Here is a 17,361-nt window from a genome sequence, read left to right on the forward strand (position 1 = left end):
GGAGTAAATCAAATGACCACTAGTAGTATATTTTCCAAAGAAAGAAAGCTGATGTGTGCTGACAAAACTGAGCTTTTATAATAAATTGTCTGAACAGATTCCCTCATAATGCTGTAAATCACCTTTTACGTTGAACAAAGTCCTGGTAATACGTGAGTGAATGTGTGAGTGAATTGGCACAGTCCTCCATGTTCCAGTCCAGTGTGTCTTTGACTTACGTTCATAAATCCTTCCATCCAAGGTCATCAAAGCATGTCTGCTTGCACACACACAAACACACACACACGTGCCTACAGCAATAACATAGTTTGCTGTGAATCTCTGCACACTACCCCTCTGGTCTTCTTCCAGTCCAGGTCAGCAGGAGGAAGTGAGCTGAGAGAAAAGGAGGAAGCAGAAGCAGCTCTTGCTGGCTGCAGGTAGTGACCCTGAGTCTTGACCTCCAACCTCACGTTGCATCAGTTTGACAATGCACAGACAAAACACAGATGTGCAAATTTCATTACCTATTTCAAAAGTTGGAGAGTTTAAAACTTGGATCCCATTATGAGATGTCTGAATCATTAAAGTAAAACAAATAAAAAAAAGTCGAGTGTTATAATTTAGATCTTTATTATCTGACAACAATAACAGCATGCTGCTTTTGTTCACTTATTACATTTACAGAAATAGTCAGGAAAGCTGAATGGATTTGTGGCCTATATGGTCACAATCATCCATCCTTCTTTCCTTTATCAAACTGTTTCACAAAGTTGGAGGTACAGCTGTTGGAAAAAAAACTGTTCAGACATGGGCTCTGTCCAAATCCAACCAAATCCACAGATAACAGTGCAATAACCAACATCCTCTTTGCTTTTGTTTGCAGCTAAAAGATCACCTGAAAGTATCACTGATGTATCAATGCTCCCAAATAATCTTTGGACAGACTTTGGACAGAGACCATGGTTTTTGGAGGGTGACTGATTTATTTTATTTTGTTAATGTTGTTGTTTAGGAGCTGTGTCACCAATTCCAGAAGAATAGTCTGCTGCCATGTTTGGCAGGTTCCAGTTTACCCTCGACGACTAGGTTGGGCTCAGGACGAGGGCTAGAATGGTAGGGATTCTCTGGGAGGGGCCGCACGGTCGACACTTTGGTCACCTATGGAAGCAAACGAACATGCAAGCAGTGACTTATCAGACAAAATTGGACATCAATTAATTCTTATACAAGGTGGTCACTTCAATCATGACATTTCCTATGAATCATAGGAAACACATGTAAAGAGACATTTCTATCTCATATTACTTTGAGAGGAACTTTAGTCTCTAACAGGTACAGGCAACAGACTGAATAACATGACACACCATTCATTCAAGAATACTAAACTGTAGCACAATCATTAGATTAAATGAGAAGGCTGAAGAAACACAGCTGCAAAAAGAACCACTATACAAAATATTACTTATCCACAGATCAAATCTATAATGCACAAATCAACTGATCACACAGGACATTGGATTCTTTTAATGTGATACCATGAAGTCTGCCATGCTGATTTGAAAACACATTTAGACAAACCTAACATTTTGTGCTTACGTTTGTAGCTTAGGTCTTATATATAATAGTTTAACCAATTTCAGGTGTTCTTTAAGTATAAAACCAAGATAAGGAGAAAACATCACATACTGAAAGCCTTATGGATGTTTTTGTTTGTTTGTTTATAGGGCCCGACTGATTAATCGGCCAATATTCGCCCTTTTCAAAATGGCGAATATCGGCCGTTGTTTTCCAGATTATACAGCGATTTAGTCTTACTTTCTCATAAAACAGTGAATGTTGTTAAGTGTCGGAGTCTGCAGAATGATATACTTGCTGCGTTTGTCCACTAGTTGGAGCTCTGACTCCATTCAATCCCACAGTCATCCCCATCATTTCAACAGAGGTAGCTAGTAGCTAGCCAGGTTATATTAAAACAATGGGCCGAGTGGAGCTTGCCGACAGGTAAGTTTATAATAATGTTGTACAATTAATGACTCATAATGTCTCCAGTTTCAGTTTAACTCTGTTTGCCATGTGTAATGACGAGTGACGCGTGCTTCGTCGTGTCGGTCAGCTTTTTAATTTATAAATTCTTCTGTTGTAAAGTTAACATATAAGGACAAAATATTGTGAAACAGTAAAATATTCTGCCTATAATTCATATTTTTGTTGGGGTAAGCGTTAATGAACCAAAAATGAGGTTAATTTATTCATTATATATATTTTTTTTTATTTATTTATTTTTTAAATCGGCCGATTAATTGGTAATCAGATTTTTTTCTGCCTAAATATTCAAATCTGTATCGCCCTCAAAAGAATCCATATCGGTTGGGCCCTATTTGTTTATTTTGTAGGACATCTGTACAAATGCTCCCAGAAACCATCTCAGTTCTGGATATCTCCAAAGTTAAGCCACACATTCATCCACCAAGCTGACTACTAATACAAATATTTACATGTGTTTTGTAACTGAAACAGGAAAAAAAAAAAAAGAAAAAGAAAAACTACCTTGTAGACATTTTTATAGCAATCTAAATTCAGAGCAGAGGCTCTTTTGTTCCATTGATTATAATATATGGCTGTATACACACAACAGCTTTGTCTGTCTTGTGTGATATGACCAGAATATCGATTACAGACATCAATAGATTCCCAGGTTTTAATTAATTGAAAGAAAAAACCACATAAATCATTTTTGGAAAAAATCTTTTGACACGATCAGCTTTTGGTCTAGTCTCGATTTTGGATGCCCAACCAGTGTTTGCATCAGTTATGGCAACCACTTAACAATTCCAGTGTAAAAAGAAGAAAAAAAAAAAGAAAAAAAAACCAATGCTCCATAAAACACATAATTTGTCTGTTCAGGACTGTAACTAAATGACAGATTTGTGCAGATGCAATCAGAGCCTTTTGCATAGCCCACAATCAGTAAGAATAGAGCCCATCAACCAAGCTGCTCACAATCTAAATCCATAGTCAGAATCTCACAGGTCTCACCTTAGATAAATCTCCCAGTTCAGGTCTCTCCCAGCCCAGTTTATCAAGGACGCAGCTGTCGAAGGCTTGCTGCTGTTTACGACAGCGACGCAGCTCTGCCAAGTTGGAATAATCCAGACAGGTCCAGTACTCTGTGAAGGACTCGGCACAGTTCCCCTTGATTTGCCTGAAAGGCACATGCAGACCACTCAATCAGTCTTAAACACGGCTGGCAGTTGTCAGGCACAGCAGAGAATCAATCCAGGCCTCTGGTGCAATTAAACTTTTCTCAAATCTGTTCCTATTATAATAATTGCTGGTACTCTTGTCATTTTTCAAGGGAACAAAAAACACAAGTCCTTTAATACACGCTCACAAAAACTCCTTAGTTAATACATGGGCATCAGGACAAAGCTCAGTCCATAACTTTTAGTAAACACAGACACAGCATTTAGGAGTGAAAAATGCCAGATCCCCTTCTCAACATTTTATGGGCAAACAGGCTTCATGGGAACCTATTCAGGTACTAAAACTAAAAAAAAAAAAAAATCCAGTTGTTTTTTTTCTTTATTGTTATTTTTTAATAAAAGAAACTGAAGTTTACATAAAAATGCTTTAAACATCATAGTTAGTACATCATACTCTCATTTTGCAAATTATAGATTAGATTGAGAATGAACAGCTAACTTAAATTAAGACACTTTGAACACAATTCAGTTACATATATTAAGAAAAAAAAAAAAGCTGATACGTAAAGCTTTACAAGAATATTGATTTCTATTATACCACATCAACCAAAATATTCACAAATGTATGCCATATAATCTGACAAATAATATTCACACAATGGAAATTATTTTATCAAATATATAGAAATATCTCAGAAAGTCTAAGTCATTAAAGAAATTACTCTAACTCTTAAGGGGGCAATTTTGTTTTCATTGAAACCCAATTTCGTGAACGCATGGAGCAAAAAAATCAGCATCAAATAGAAATATTAAAGACAGACTAGCTTTCGTTTCACTTGCTGTGTGTAATGACATTCACACATGGCCCTCCTCAACAAGTCAATCTTTAAAATATTAAGAACATCTTGTGAAACACTTTTAGTCAAAAATTTTTCAATATCTTTCAGACAAATTGATGAGTAACACAAGTTTCATTCAAATACACATTCCTACTAGTCACCTCAGGCCATCCAGAATAAACAGAGATGGAAATTAATGGAGAACAACTGTTATTAACATCTACTTCAGTTTGGACCAGAGCCTTTAAATAATCTAGCTGCTCACCTCCACCCCAGAATATCCACAGAACCATAAGTATCCCCAGCTTTTTCTCTTCTACTCTTGCAGCACTAGTTTTAAATTACAAATCACTCTTCTTGGTCAGGAAGTTTTCTTCATTATTTTAACAGGATTCCCTACATCCCTTTATGAAATGGAAAGCTTAATAGCAGGACAAGACACAGAGCAGGAAACTCCTAAAATCTTCTGTGTATTCTTAACAATTTCAAACTGTGGAAGAACAACTGTCCAGCAGCAGTATTTGCAACTTCAGACCACAATTTTTACCCACATGTCAATCACCAGGTAAGAAATACAAAAACTCCTGACCACAAACATCTTCTGACCTGAATTTCACATTGACTTTCAAAGTCTGTACTCTGTTGGCTCCAGAGTTCAGCCACATTTTCAATCACTTCTTGACCACAAGCACCCAGTTCAGTTTCGCAGATGACAACAGTGTAGCAACCTTCAGCTCTCGAAATGTAAGTACTCGGATTAATCAATAAAATATCACCTATTCTGTCAAATATAAGGTGAATATTTTTCTACATGCCAAAGGACAAAGACAGATAATATCCATGCACTCCACTCTATGACCAGGAACATGCACCTTAAACTTCAAAAACACATCACACCAAAACACCAAAATTCCCTGAGGGCTCTCCGAAGGGATTAATAAAGTATTTCTATTCTATTCTACTCTACATCAGTTGATTCCTGTTTATGCATGTGCCCCTTCTAAAAGGTCTGTTTAGTGAAAATAATTTTCTATTCAAACCAGGACAATTTGGAACCAAAAATATACAATTTTAGTTACCTGAAAAAGTTGAGTGCACACTCATTGACTTTTCTGCCTTCTTCTAGACACTTCCTGGGATCTTTCTCCTCCCAGCGGCAGAGCATGAACTCCTTGTTAGGTTTGTCACACTGGGAGCCATAATGGTGGGCAGCAGCCTTCAGCACTGCAGATGACACTTTTATCTGGAAAAGAGAAAGTGACAAAAACATAGACACTTAACAAATAATACTAAAAAAAAATAACTGTTTTAGGAAGCTCATGATTTTATAGCAAGACACATTTGCTTGTATGAAAGAGCAAAGTTATGTTGTTTTCTTGTTTAAATGGATGTATCTACTGTAGTGGAATAATTCAGCAAATAAATGAAAAGAATGAAAACCTGCTTCTTTCTTCGTCTTATTCTTTCAGTTGTAGTGTTGCTGATAATGACTTCAAACACCAACACAAATATACAGCATACCCTCGTAAATGAGAATGCATATTGGATGATTGAATGATCTTATATGGATACAGAGAACCAGAAAATCACAGGCATGATCAGGATATAATCAAGTCCATCCTGGATCAAGTAGTTACTGCAATGAAGACCCAGATGTGTTGCCAGGTGTGCTGTTGTCTTCATTAATAAATACTAGGTTATTTATGAGTGAGTATGCTATGAGTTTTTTCAGTTTACTGTGTTTTGTAAGTTAGGGTCATTGTAAGGACATAAATGTGCTTACATTTATGTACATTGTAAGTAAATAAATACATAAATGCTTTGTGTACTTACAATGACCCTAAAGTGCAAAATGCAATGCCAGAAAAACAAACCAGATCAAACTTTTTTTTGTTTGTTTGTTTGTTTTGTTTTTTGGGTTTTTATTTTTTTTCACGTTGTACCATATGATATATATTTTGATTTTTGTAATTATGGGAATTTGTTTATTGTGCTGTTTTCTGGCTATCTCTGAGCCACCATGACTTTTCTTACAAGAAAATTCTACCATTTCATTTGGATCCAACAATTAAAAATGTGACGTTAAATAATAAGAATAGAAATAAAGAACGCATTAAAGATCAATTAAGTTTTACGGATATTTGATTTTTAAGATGATGATAATAATAATAAAGTACTTCCATATCGTTTATTACTGACTGACTGGTGGCCATATGACAGATTGACAACGATCGCTGACTTCCAAGGACAAGATTATTTAACCCAAGTGACATCGCTGACAATATGAACCAGTCAGTGAACGGTTTGAAGTACTTCTAATATTATTGATCCCTCTATTGGGTAAACTGACAAAATTATGTAAATGTCAGAACGGCAATGAATCTGGTAGGACAAAGACTATGCTAACACCGGCTAATATGACCACAAACATAATTTTAGAATACAAAAATAATCACTACATTCATATACACGTTGTAATGTTATAAGAATATATTTAAACTAAAATTTGTAACTAAATTTCACCACTGTCAACTTATCCATGTGGTAGCGTTAACAAGCACTGACTCCTAAAATGCTACCTTAGCTTGGCTAGCTTAGCGAACATGTCCTACCGTAGCTAAACAATAACTGCTGCTTACCTCATCCACCTTCAGCTCCTGCAGTGCGGGGATTTCAAGCGTCGTAGGCATAGCTCTGTGCTTGTATACAAAAACAAGCGAAAAAAGATCAAATGCCGCTGGCGAAAAACATTCAAGGTCCTCCTCGTCTGGCTCGGGGAAGAGCGACGAGGCCGCGGAGAAGGTCAGTTTACTTCTCGACTGCTTTCAGTGGGAAGCGCTTTCTGATGACGCAAGGAAAAGCGCGAACCAGAACGGAAATCGCATGCGCACGAGGGTAGACTTAAAGAAATTATTAAAACTAAATCACAATTTTTATTTAGTTATATATTTTTTAATGAGAAAAACTGCATATTGCATTGAATTTTGGATGTATCAAAGTGTAGCTTGTTACAATGGTTGACTGTTGCCCCGTCGTCATGGTAACAGTATGGCTGTCTTCCGGAGTTAGTATTAAATCATTGGTTTGTATGTTTTTATCTTTCCAAGATCAGAAAGGACACCAGGAAGTAAATGATGGAGCTTGTTGGAAACAGTTACAAGGGAAATACAAAAAATGGCAGGTAAAATGCATGGTTTCTTTCTGTAGAGGCAGGACTTACACAGCCAAGTTAAAAAATGCCGAGAAGATTGCATGTACCATTTTCCTTCTTCCTCAGGATGGATGGTGAAGGTGAATACACCTTTCCCACAAATACAAAGTATGTGGGAGAGACGAAAGATGGGATGTTTCATGGCAAAGGGTTTCTACTCTTTCCGAATGGCAGTAAATATGAGTCCACCTGGGAAAATGGCATAGCTAAACAGGTGATTGTGTGCTCTTGCATGCATGTCAGATTGTATACAATCATATGCATGACTCTGTGTGTTTCAAATTGGTTATAGCTGATAATACATCTGGTCCCTTTTAGCAATCACTCACCATTATTGTTGTGGTAATTATGTTTCTCCCCTTTTTTCCTGTTGCAGCTTTGTTCTCATCTGCTCCAAAGTGATCTTTCATGGGCTGTACCACAATAGCCATCATTTCAGTTATTATCATCATTGTAGTTGTGCTTCATTGTAAATGATAGCAGCTTTGAACCATGACAAATCTTGGCTCAGTCTCCCCTGCACCTGCATTCTATCCCTTAAACTATTTGGCCCCATCATTCTATATGGTATACATTTCTTTAAAAAAAACCTCATAATTTATCTAAAATTACATATTTAGTCTGTGTTAAAAGATAGCATCATGTAAAGGGAACAACAAAATGATAATATTTCCAAAAAAATGCAGTTAAATAGAACCCTTTTTCTGCAGATTTTCTCGCAGATGTTAGCATTAATCAAGTTTGCAGTGGGAACCTGGTTCATACGGCCTACCTAATACAAAGCTGAGCTATCTTATTGAGCTATTCTGCTGGTTTAAGAATCAACATATAAGACTGAACCGAATCTAGCACACCTGCAAAATTAATATTATTACAAATTCCCCATGTTAAAATGTCTTCTTTCTTTCTACAATAACTTAAGTACACTTAAGTACATTTTTTTATTTCATGTTATAAAATCATAACTGATAAAGAATGAAAATGTATTAATATGGATCCAGAGCATAATATGAAAAAATATCATTAATTATTTTTCAGTCGTTTTAATTCAACCAAAATAATTGTAAATAAGCACCAAAAGCAATGATGCTCTGCATTTCTCTGCATATAGTTTTTGTTTTGTCTTCAGTTTGTGTTGAGATATGCATCCTGAGAGTCCTGTCTGAAGCCAAAGACAATAGAGGGAAATATAAATTCTTTTGTGGTGCTTAAAGCACTCCAAGTTGACATTTGAAAACCTCAGCAGCAACTTATCTCATCAGAAACCATGTTTGAGGTATGCAGGATAACCCCCAGACCTCAAATGCAAAGGTTTGTACTGGAACATCTTTCTATGAAAAAAGTACTCCCAAGGAAAATATTGAGGTCTGTGGATTATCATGAATGACAGAGGCATTGTTTCAGCTTTATGAAACAATGATGATAGACTAACCATTATAATATTTTTTTCGTTGTGCTTCCTTAATAGGGATCATTTACATTTGCTGATGGTTTGCAGTACCAGGAGAAGAACTGGGACTACTGCAATGGTTACGACAGGCGCTTCTATAGTGAGAGGTGCAATGGACTCAGACCTGCAGGTTGTTTTTTGTTTAATATTTGTTCAGATTACAGTTCTTTCTTTATACCACTACCATACAAACACAAAGACATCATGTAACTTGAAAATAATTTGAAGGTATCACTGCAGTTGAAATGGGATAATGCAGAAATGAGAGTAGTAACACCAAATGCCAAGTTAAGTGATAAAAACACATTCTGCATAACAAAAATGGTTATCCTGTAAATAATTAACAAATATGTCAATCAGACAAATTTTTGAATAACTGACTGGAAACAGTGAAAAAGTAAGATATCAGATGTCTAAACTGAGGTAGAATTAGTGTTGTTTCATCCACTTCTCTTTTTTAGCAACACTTTGTGTGTTGTAACTGGGGATGTTAATGGTTTTAGTATTGAAAGTGATATTCTCTTTTTAGTTTCAGTTTTTTGTTTCCAATTTCTCGAGATTCACATAATTTTGCAGCTGTATTTTGTACCTTAGATTATGAAACTCAGATTGTCTGCATTTCTTTGACATACTGGACGTTATTAAGGAGATGAAATTAGCTGAGATTTTAACCCAGAATCTCCTTTGCCACAGCATTGAGCCTAGTCCCTCAGCATTAATCTTGAATAAAGACAGTAAAGATGCAGTTCAATAACAGTTCTGTTTATACAGGAGAATCTCAGATGACTGATCTACATCCTCCACGAGCTATTCCTGATGGGTGTTACGACTGTGGAGATGGCTTCTATGACCCCACTACCAGAGTCATTACTTCATACATGGGCAAATTCCTTAGGAATGCAGGTGAGAAATAATATGTTGTATTTTTTTATCATGTTAGCCCTTTAATACTAAAGTTAGCTGTCCTGTAATACATGTTTTCTTTCAGGTATTATCTTCATATATTGCAAACCTCATGTACTTATTTTGAGGTCAACAAAAATTAGGTATTATATGAGCGTCATTGACACCAACACGTTGCATTCAAAAAAGATTGGACTCAAATATAAAATGTATATAAAACTAAATGCATGAACCACTATTTTACTTAAAATTGATCATAGAAAACAGCTAATGTTAAAAAGTGATATTTTAATAATAAAAAAAAAGTATTAGCTTAAATTACATTTAATGGCAGCAACAAAATACAAAAACAAAGAACAAACCAGTTGGAAGAAACATGGTGTAAATATTCAGGTTAACTGGCAACAGGTCAGTAACATAAAAAGAGCACCTTAAAGAGGGAGAGTCTCTCAGAAGTAAAGCTGGACAGAGGTTCATCTTTAGTTCCCAGGACAGCTGAACATATAGAGTGATATATTAACTGAGAATCAGACAACATTTCTTTACCATAGGCCCAGCAAGAAGGTCTTCTCAGTTTCCAGATGTTTACAGCTCATATTAGTTCATTTCAAATTTGAATGGTAAATGGACTTGTACTTCTATAGCGCTTTTCCAGTCAGTTTGACCACTCAAAGCGCTTTACACTACTTATCACATTCACCCATTCACACACACACATTCACACCCCGATAGGCACATCAGGAGGCAACGTGGGGTTAAGCGTCTTGCCCATGTAGTCTGGAATCGATCCGCCTACCTTCCGGTCGGAAGACGACTGCTCTTCCTCCTGAGCTATAGCCGCCCAATTGAAATGAGCTAATATTTTTTCATCAAATAGTAAATGTCTCATTTTAGTTTTTGATATATTTGATGTACTAATGTGAACTAAATACATTGTATTTAGTTTTTATTTACATTTTACACTGCATCTAAACCTTTCTGGAACTGATGTTGTACATCATAATAAAAATCTGACTTTCTTTTACTACTTACATCCTTTGAGTTTGCCAGATTTTCTTCCACAAAATTGATACCAAATCGACTCCATCTGAGTGTTGAATAACATCCAGGCATTGAGGCCTGTTGTGCCAAGGTAAATTAGAAAGATGAAAGTCAAAAGCAAACATAAATTTCCATTTCAAATTATGTACACAGTGTTTTAGTCCAGCGGGGCACATCAGTAATGAACTGGTGTATGTTAAATATATTTATTTTGCAACTTGCAGTTGTTGGTTGAAAAAGTTGGATTTTTCAAGGAAAGAATTTTTTTTCTCAGAGCTGTATTTCAAGAAGAAGAACTGCCTTTCACAACTGTACCACTAAATCTGAGACTACTTTCTTTCCCCCAACAATTTGGCCTGTTAGAATTAAGTCAGAAAGTAAGAAAAGAAAAGTTTGGATATTAGTTAAGTGATTTATTTAATATGACAATCACATTGAAGAAAGTTGGAGAGAGTGGCTATTGTAATATCATCATTTTAAGAAGGATATTATCTCATGAGTTATATGATGAAGTGGGTAAAGAGCAGTGGGAGGAATGGAGCTGAAATCTTTATGGATGCGTTGTGGAGTTATAATGTTGATGGGTTTGTTGGAAGGACCTGTGGACACTAGTCCTGTTGAAAACTGGGGGTGAGCAGTGTAGTGGTATTGATCAGGCTTGAAATGACTACTGACAGCAGCAGAGAGGGGAAGAGTTTTATCATAACAGCATGAAATGTTTGGCTCAGGAACAGAATTAAGTGTCCATTTCTTTATTAAAACCAACATACTTTCAGACACAGTAAAGCACTTGTACTGAATAAGGTTCAAGCAAGATCTTTTTTAAAATTAGCTCATTTTTAATAACCACAACTTTAAAAGCACTCAGCTATATCAGCAGACAGGTTTGCTCTATATTTTGTTCAAAGAAAAAGTGAAAAAACATTTTTCCACTGAATAAGTATTTAACATGAGCAGAGCAGTTTCCCAGAAGAAAGAAAATCCTAAATGTTGACATCCTCTGCACATGAAGACTCCCAGCCATAACTGTACATATTATATCAGGTGAAGTTAGCAAGTTTGTTCCTTATAAGTCATGGCAGGATTGAGATATCATCAGGTTGTGTTAACTGTTTAACTCTTTTGGTTCAAACTGAAAAATCTGAACAGCTGATTAATAAATTACCCAAAAAAAACATACAGACTATGAAGCTCTTCGTAGTTTCTTGGTTGGAGACTCAGATTTGTATGTCTTTCTTATTTAATGCAGTACCTGAATGCAAAGAGATGTTCAATCTTGCAAAGCTCTTGTAAAATTAATTAATTAAAATTGGTAACATTTTAAAAGCATTTCTTTTACCCTTCTGGTTCTCTTTCATTGTCAATTCATCAAAAAAGTAAAATTTAATGCTTTGATTCTCATTCAGATTCATTTTGAATGTGAAACTGATGACTTTTTCATTGCATTTGCATGTGCCAAGATAAGATGTCTGGCAAAGATTAGTCTACGACTCAACAGAAGACATAGCAGATAGAAACATGTTTTCAGGCAGCATATTTGTATTCAGAAAAGGTAGCTGCAATATCAAATAGATTACCTCCACTAGCACACAACTCTTATTTACATATGTGTAAAGACAGAGGGAACACAGGAGATCCTCTATTTCCCCAGATGTTGTCAGCATATTTAAGAATATAAAACCATACTTTGTGATTAGAGTGAGTTGTTCATCACCATTTTAGCTCTGCTAGTGATCAGTGAAATGATAGAGAAGCAGAGAATGGTAGAAGAGAGCAGAAGAGCATAAAGAAATATGTTTTTTTTTTTAGTTTGTTTGTTTGTTTGTTTTTGGAGGTTGAGATGAAAAAGAATAGGATCTGAGTGCTTTGCAACAGTGCACCAACCTTCTGTTTTCATTTAGATAAATATGGAGTCAAACAGGAACTATATAACTGATTTTTGCCTGTTTGTCAGCGCATGTGTGTGATAGGATGTGCTCCGTATGTGGCCAGCGCTACGCATCATACACACTATTTATGTCTACGCGAGCTCTCCCTTTTGTCTTGGTATACAATTCTTAAGAGGAATTCTCCTGTATCCTGTATGGATTTATTTTTCCACCCTGGGAGGTGAAGGTATATTTGTCAGAGTGGGTGTGAAGACTGAATTTATTGCCTGGTGGCTTCCTCCCAGGATGAGGACTGCAATGATGATGGGACCCACCCTCCCAGTAGGGACGTTTGCTGCTGCAAGAAAAAGGAAGGAGATCCCCACGAAGCTATGGATGTGGAACAAGGGAAAACCGAGCGGGTGCAGGCTCATGTTTTAAAAAGCTGCAATAATGTCATACATACAGATATACTTACATCTCACACCCAGGAAGTCCATGTTGTTGCTATGAAGTATCAGGCTAAACTTTACTTACTGGCCAAAACTGACCCTTTCCAAAATTCCTGAACTCCTTAGTTACTGTTGCCAACTTGAACAAACAGTTCATGTTGGAGTGGTGCCAAGTAGCACAACAATAGGATCATTTGCTAATATTCCCCAAGAGGTTGAAGATTATTTTGGGAGTGGGAGTGATTTCTCACCATGTGAAGGATACTTCTGCAACATAAAATGTATAACGATAGATGAAGTGGTGAGAGTGGACACAAAGCTCTTCCAAAAGGTTCAAGAGTTAGGTTTGAAGTCCAAATTCACTCTGTCTGCACTTTGCACTCAGCAGTGGTCCTCTCTTTTTATACATAAATATACTTATACAGTGCATATATACAGAAATGCCCTCATTAGCTGGCACTGACGTCAACATTGTTTGACACGGCACTGCTTTTAGTTGCCTGTATTGTATAGGTGCAAACTTATAGAATTATGTGTTACTAGGAGGCCCAGTTTAAGCATTAACTCACTGGGATCTGACAGGTGATTGCCACTTGCTGCTGAACTCAGAAGTGGTCTTTTCAGTGTGACGACACCAGGTTAGAACTAGCTAGGAATAAGTGGAGTCTGAACCATACAAAAAGCATTAATAGCCAATAGGGGCAGGCTTCACAACATACTTAGGTCCAACAGACTCACATTCAAAAACCATCTTCTCTTATGAGATGCTTAGTTCAGTCCACTCATTGTGGTGGTATTTGTCCAAATCTTCTTGTTGTCCCTTTGAAAATTATTCCATAAATAAATAAATATTAGACCTTAGATACAGTATATGTATTTTTCCAGTAACATTTATAAGCTTATAAGCTCCACCCTCTTGTCCAAACTTGTAACTTCCAAAAAGATAACATGGAGACACGCTCAAGTCTGTAAAACACCAGTAAACTAAGTTACTGGTGTCTTTTTGCAGTGACTACACTAAAAAGCACATTCAGCATGACAATCATGTTCTTGTATTTTTACTGCAAGACACACCAATTTCTGTCTCTTTATTTAGTACAAAAATAATCTGTGCAGCTGGTTATTATATTTTGTCATGTGACTCAAAACAGTTTTGCACTGTGTAAACAAATAGAACACAAAACACAAATAGAACACAAACACAAATAACCCAGCAGTTCTTTACATATTAACAAAAATTAATAAATTTCAAAAACTCTGATTTAAGTTGTAATCTTAGCTTTTGAGATATTTAGCTATTTCCATTTCAATGAGAGCTTTAAAACAAACATGGTTTCACCTCATTGCGTCACACATCCAGTTTAATTGAACCTGACACACTATAACATGAGGAAGTGATCACAATAAAATCACAAATAAAAATCGCATAATCAACAAGCTAAATATTTGAAATAAAAACAACTGCAGAGGCTGTTTGTATTTGCTTTCCAGCAGACTTTAGACCCAAAAACATATTTTGATTTGTTGTTACTTAGAAAGATGGGTGCTTAAGTTTTGGGGTTTAGCTTTAGAGATTTGCCAAAAAGTAATTATAAAAGAATTTGAGTAGAAGAAAAAATTGCACGGATCACATCTGCATTTGTACAATCAAATCTCCACAACTGACTGACTGAATGTTTTGTTATTACAAACAAACATGCACCCACTGAGTTGTGTAAACTGTATTCTCACTTGGCAACAGGCAGCTCCAGCAGAGGCTGTGTTGCCATATTTTTTGTAGCACTTTCCTGTCTCTGGTATAACTGCTTCCATTTGAAACTGTGCAGAAAGAGCTCAATACTGGAACCATCCCACTGCCAAGGAAAACACCTCTGGTGACCAAGTAACAACCCGCCTCTTTTGTTCCCACCCAGGCGAGGTGTTTCACAGACAGATAAAATCATCTTAAGGCTCTGTGGAGTGGAACATATAGATTCCTCACACTGTCTTTCTTGAAATTTTCCCTTTTAGAACACCATACAAACTTAATTTAACCATAAAACAGGTTCCATGTGTTGATCCTGCGAGCTGTAGAAGGATTAATAATTCTGAAGATTTGAACCTCAATTAAAAAACAAAGGTTAATATTGACAGCAACTTGGAAACAGAAGAATTAAATGACTTTCTTTAAATATTTCAGTATTTACATTTTTGTTTGATTTCATTGTAATTCCACTAACGGGCACATATTATCACACACTGATTCAGGCTGAATCCACTATGTTAAGCCCATGGTCACTGTCAGTGGAACAGTTTCAGGGAAGCTCCTTCATCATTTATGCAAATCACCTTAAGTGAAGAAGACAGATTTTTGTCTTTTTAATTGAGCTAGTGTGTATGTCTTTGTGTATGTGTGTGAGTGTTAAATCACTGCCATTAGGCTGGAAGGAAACACTTTTCTCTCTGAGTGTATTTTGAGGATTAAGATAAACAGACTTTAACAAGGTGCCATTATCGCTTCCACACACTCATTCCTATGTTGAACAAAGATCAGCCATGCATGTTGTTAATCCAGATAGACATCCAACCACAAAGTTAATATTATTCTGAACTGTTTAAAGGTAAAAGGTATGGCAATTTTTCTGTATTTATTAGAATAGCTACAAATCAATAGCCTATATGTAATTTGTTGGCTAACACAAGCTGGTATCTGAATATCCTGCTTTCCTCACACTGCACGAAAAAAGTAATAAATATAGCTGCCACCTGTGCCCTCAGATAACTTAAGGTAACAATTACAAGTGGCTTAAATCCCGAGATAAATGCCACTATACAATCTGAAGAGGGCAGAATTACAGAAAATATTAAAATGGCCCCAATCTTATTATCATTAAGTTGTGGGTTGTGGTTAATTGAGGTCAGTCTCATGGCAACACTGAGATATATTGCCTTCAGTAATCACCTGTCCCGCTTCCAAATGTGTCACAAAGACTTGTGGAAAATGTTCACCATGGCAGCTGTCGCGTGGCCGATAGCACGTTCAATTGACCTCGCGATCAGTGCAGGTAGAGACAGACAGAAAAAAAGAGAGAAGGCGGGTGTTACGCACTTGAGGCGGCTGTTAGCGTCGAAGCCCATCGCTGGCAATTACGCACAATCAGTACGAGAGCCACAGACAAGCTCCCCCCGTCTTCGCAGTACAATGGGACACCGTGCGCACCGTGGACCCTGGGGGTGAAGCCCGCGGGACGCTCAAGTGCGTGCAGCTGCGCGCGCTCCAGAGAAAGCTCACTTCCCCTGCAATTAGCTACTCATTTCATGTTTTTAACAAGGAAAAACTGGTTTATTATCGACTCCTCTGGCGGTCGTTTTCGTTAAAAAAAAAAAAAAAAAGATTGGCGTCCATTTTGGGGGTTATTATTTGTTGGTGTCTGAAGTGGCACTGAGAAGTTATTTTCTACTAATTGTCAGACTTTTCTTGCTTTGACAGATTTAACTGAGAGTTAAAAGACACTTCAGTCGTGCAGCCTCACGCAGAAAATGACTTGCGGTTTAATTATTCGGGTTTTTAGATATTTGATTTAAACGTCTGAAGTAGCTGTGCAGCCTTTCAGTCCCTGCTTTCATAAGCACGTTTTGGTTTTCATTTTCCAACAACTGGGCTGCATAAACAAATGTTACTATATGCATTGTATCTAGAAATATTTACAATCACTCTGGCCTATCGCATCTATTTATTTATTTGTATATTTTGTGACAGATGACTCGGAACATGAGTGGATTGTGAGGACTTGTCGGAAAGCCTTGGATGACGTGGCTGATCCTGAAAAATCCTTTGAACCCAGATCTGAGAAGAGCAGCAGCATCTACTGATATAACCTGGTTATAAATCTACTACGTGCTGTCCAATTAACTCCTGTATTTTTATTTAGCTTGTCCACACAACAGACATACTCTGTATTCACTGTAACAAAATGGGCTTCGATCCACAAAATAAATAAAAATTCTGACACAGACACAGTTTCTGTTTCACACTAACATTTAGTAGGTGCAGAAACGTTTTTGAACAGTTTTTATCTGGATTATTTTATAGGGTTCATGTGTGCATTCATGCAAAAAGAATATATAAACCTGAAGCAGATACATGATGCAGACCCACATGCACACATGAGGCTGTGTAGTAAAAAATAAACAATAACACATATAATGCACCACAACTAAAAAGCTAAAAGTTTACAGCTATTTTATATTTATTTTGTTTCTGTTTTTGCATTTAAATATTATTTCTATTTGTACTTATTTTAATTACTGCACAAGCTTCAGTACTTTAAGCCTCATATGTTTGGTCAAATGAAAAAGGATTTTATGCTTTGCAGATTAGAAATTCTACAAAAAAAAAATAAATAAGTAAAATAAAATTAAAAAATGACACA

At 36.4% G+C, this 17,361-nt stretch overlaps 2 protein-coding genes across 4 annotated transcripts; one reads left to right on the plus strand and one right to left on the minus strand.

The window, feature by feature from the left end:
• Positions 1-595: 595 nt before the first annotated feature.
• On the minus strand, positions 596-6,853 carry ndufa8 (NADH:ubiquinone oxidoreductase subunit A8). The gene is made up of 4 exons (XM_041970575.1): positions 6,664-6,853; positions 5,104-5,267; positions 3,019-3,184; positions 596-1,140 (listed from the first exon to the last, which is right to left on the minus strand). Exons 1-4 carry the CDS (start codon positions 6,712-6,714, stop codon positions 1,003-1,005), a joined length of 519 nt encoding a protein of 172 aa, XP_041826509.1. The 5' UTR covers positions 6,715-6,853; the 3' UTR covers positions 596-1,002.
• Positions 6,854-6,874: 21 nt separating this feature from the next.
• Positions 6,875-17,305, plus strand: morn5 (MORN repeat containing 5). 3 transcript variants are annotated; one of them, XR_006008514.1, is made up of 6 exons: positions 6,875-7,205; positions 7,302-7,449; positions 8,704-8,815; positions 9,457-9,588; positions 12,803-12,919; positions 16,689-16,767. XR_006008514.1 is itself a non-coding variant. In XM_041970573.1 (5 exons), the coding sequence occupies exons 1-5, from the start codon at positions 7,156-7,158 to the stop codon at positions 16,799-16,801; spliced, it is 555 nt and encodes a 184-aa protein (XP_041826507.1). In that variant the 5' UTR covers positions 6,875-7,155; the 3' UTR covers positions 16,802-17,305. The 3 variants fall into 3 exon arrangements, 2 of the variants coding, with proteins under 2 accessions (XP_041826507.1, XP_041826508.1); XM_041970573.1 differs by lacking the exon at positions 12,803-12,919 and having other exon boundaries at positions 16,689-17,305; XM_041970574.1 differs by lacking the exon at positions 12,803-12,919 and having other exon boundaries at positions 8,734-8,815; positions 16,689-17,305.
• The last annotated feature ends 56 nt before the right edge of the window (positions 17,306-17,361 follow it).

The sequence above is a fragment of the Melanotaenia boesemani genome, chromosome 19 (assembly GCF_017639745.1).
Source record: "Melanotaenia boesemani isolate fMelBoe1 chromosome 19, fMelBoe1.pri, whole genome shotgun sequence".
Lineage (NCBI taxonomy): Eukaryota > Metazoa > Chordata > Actinopteri > Atheriniformes > Melanotaeniidae > Melanotaenia > Melanotaenia boesemani.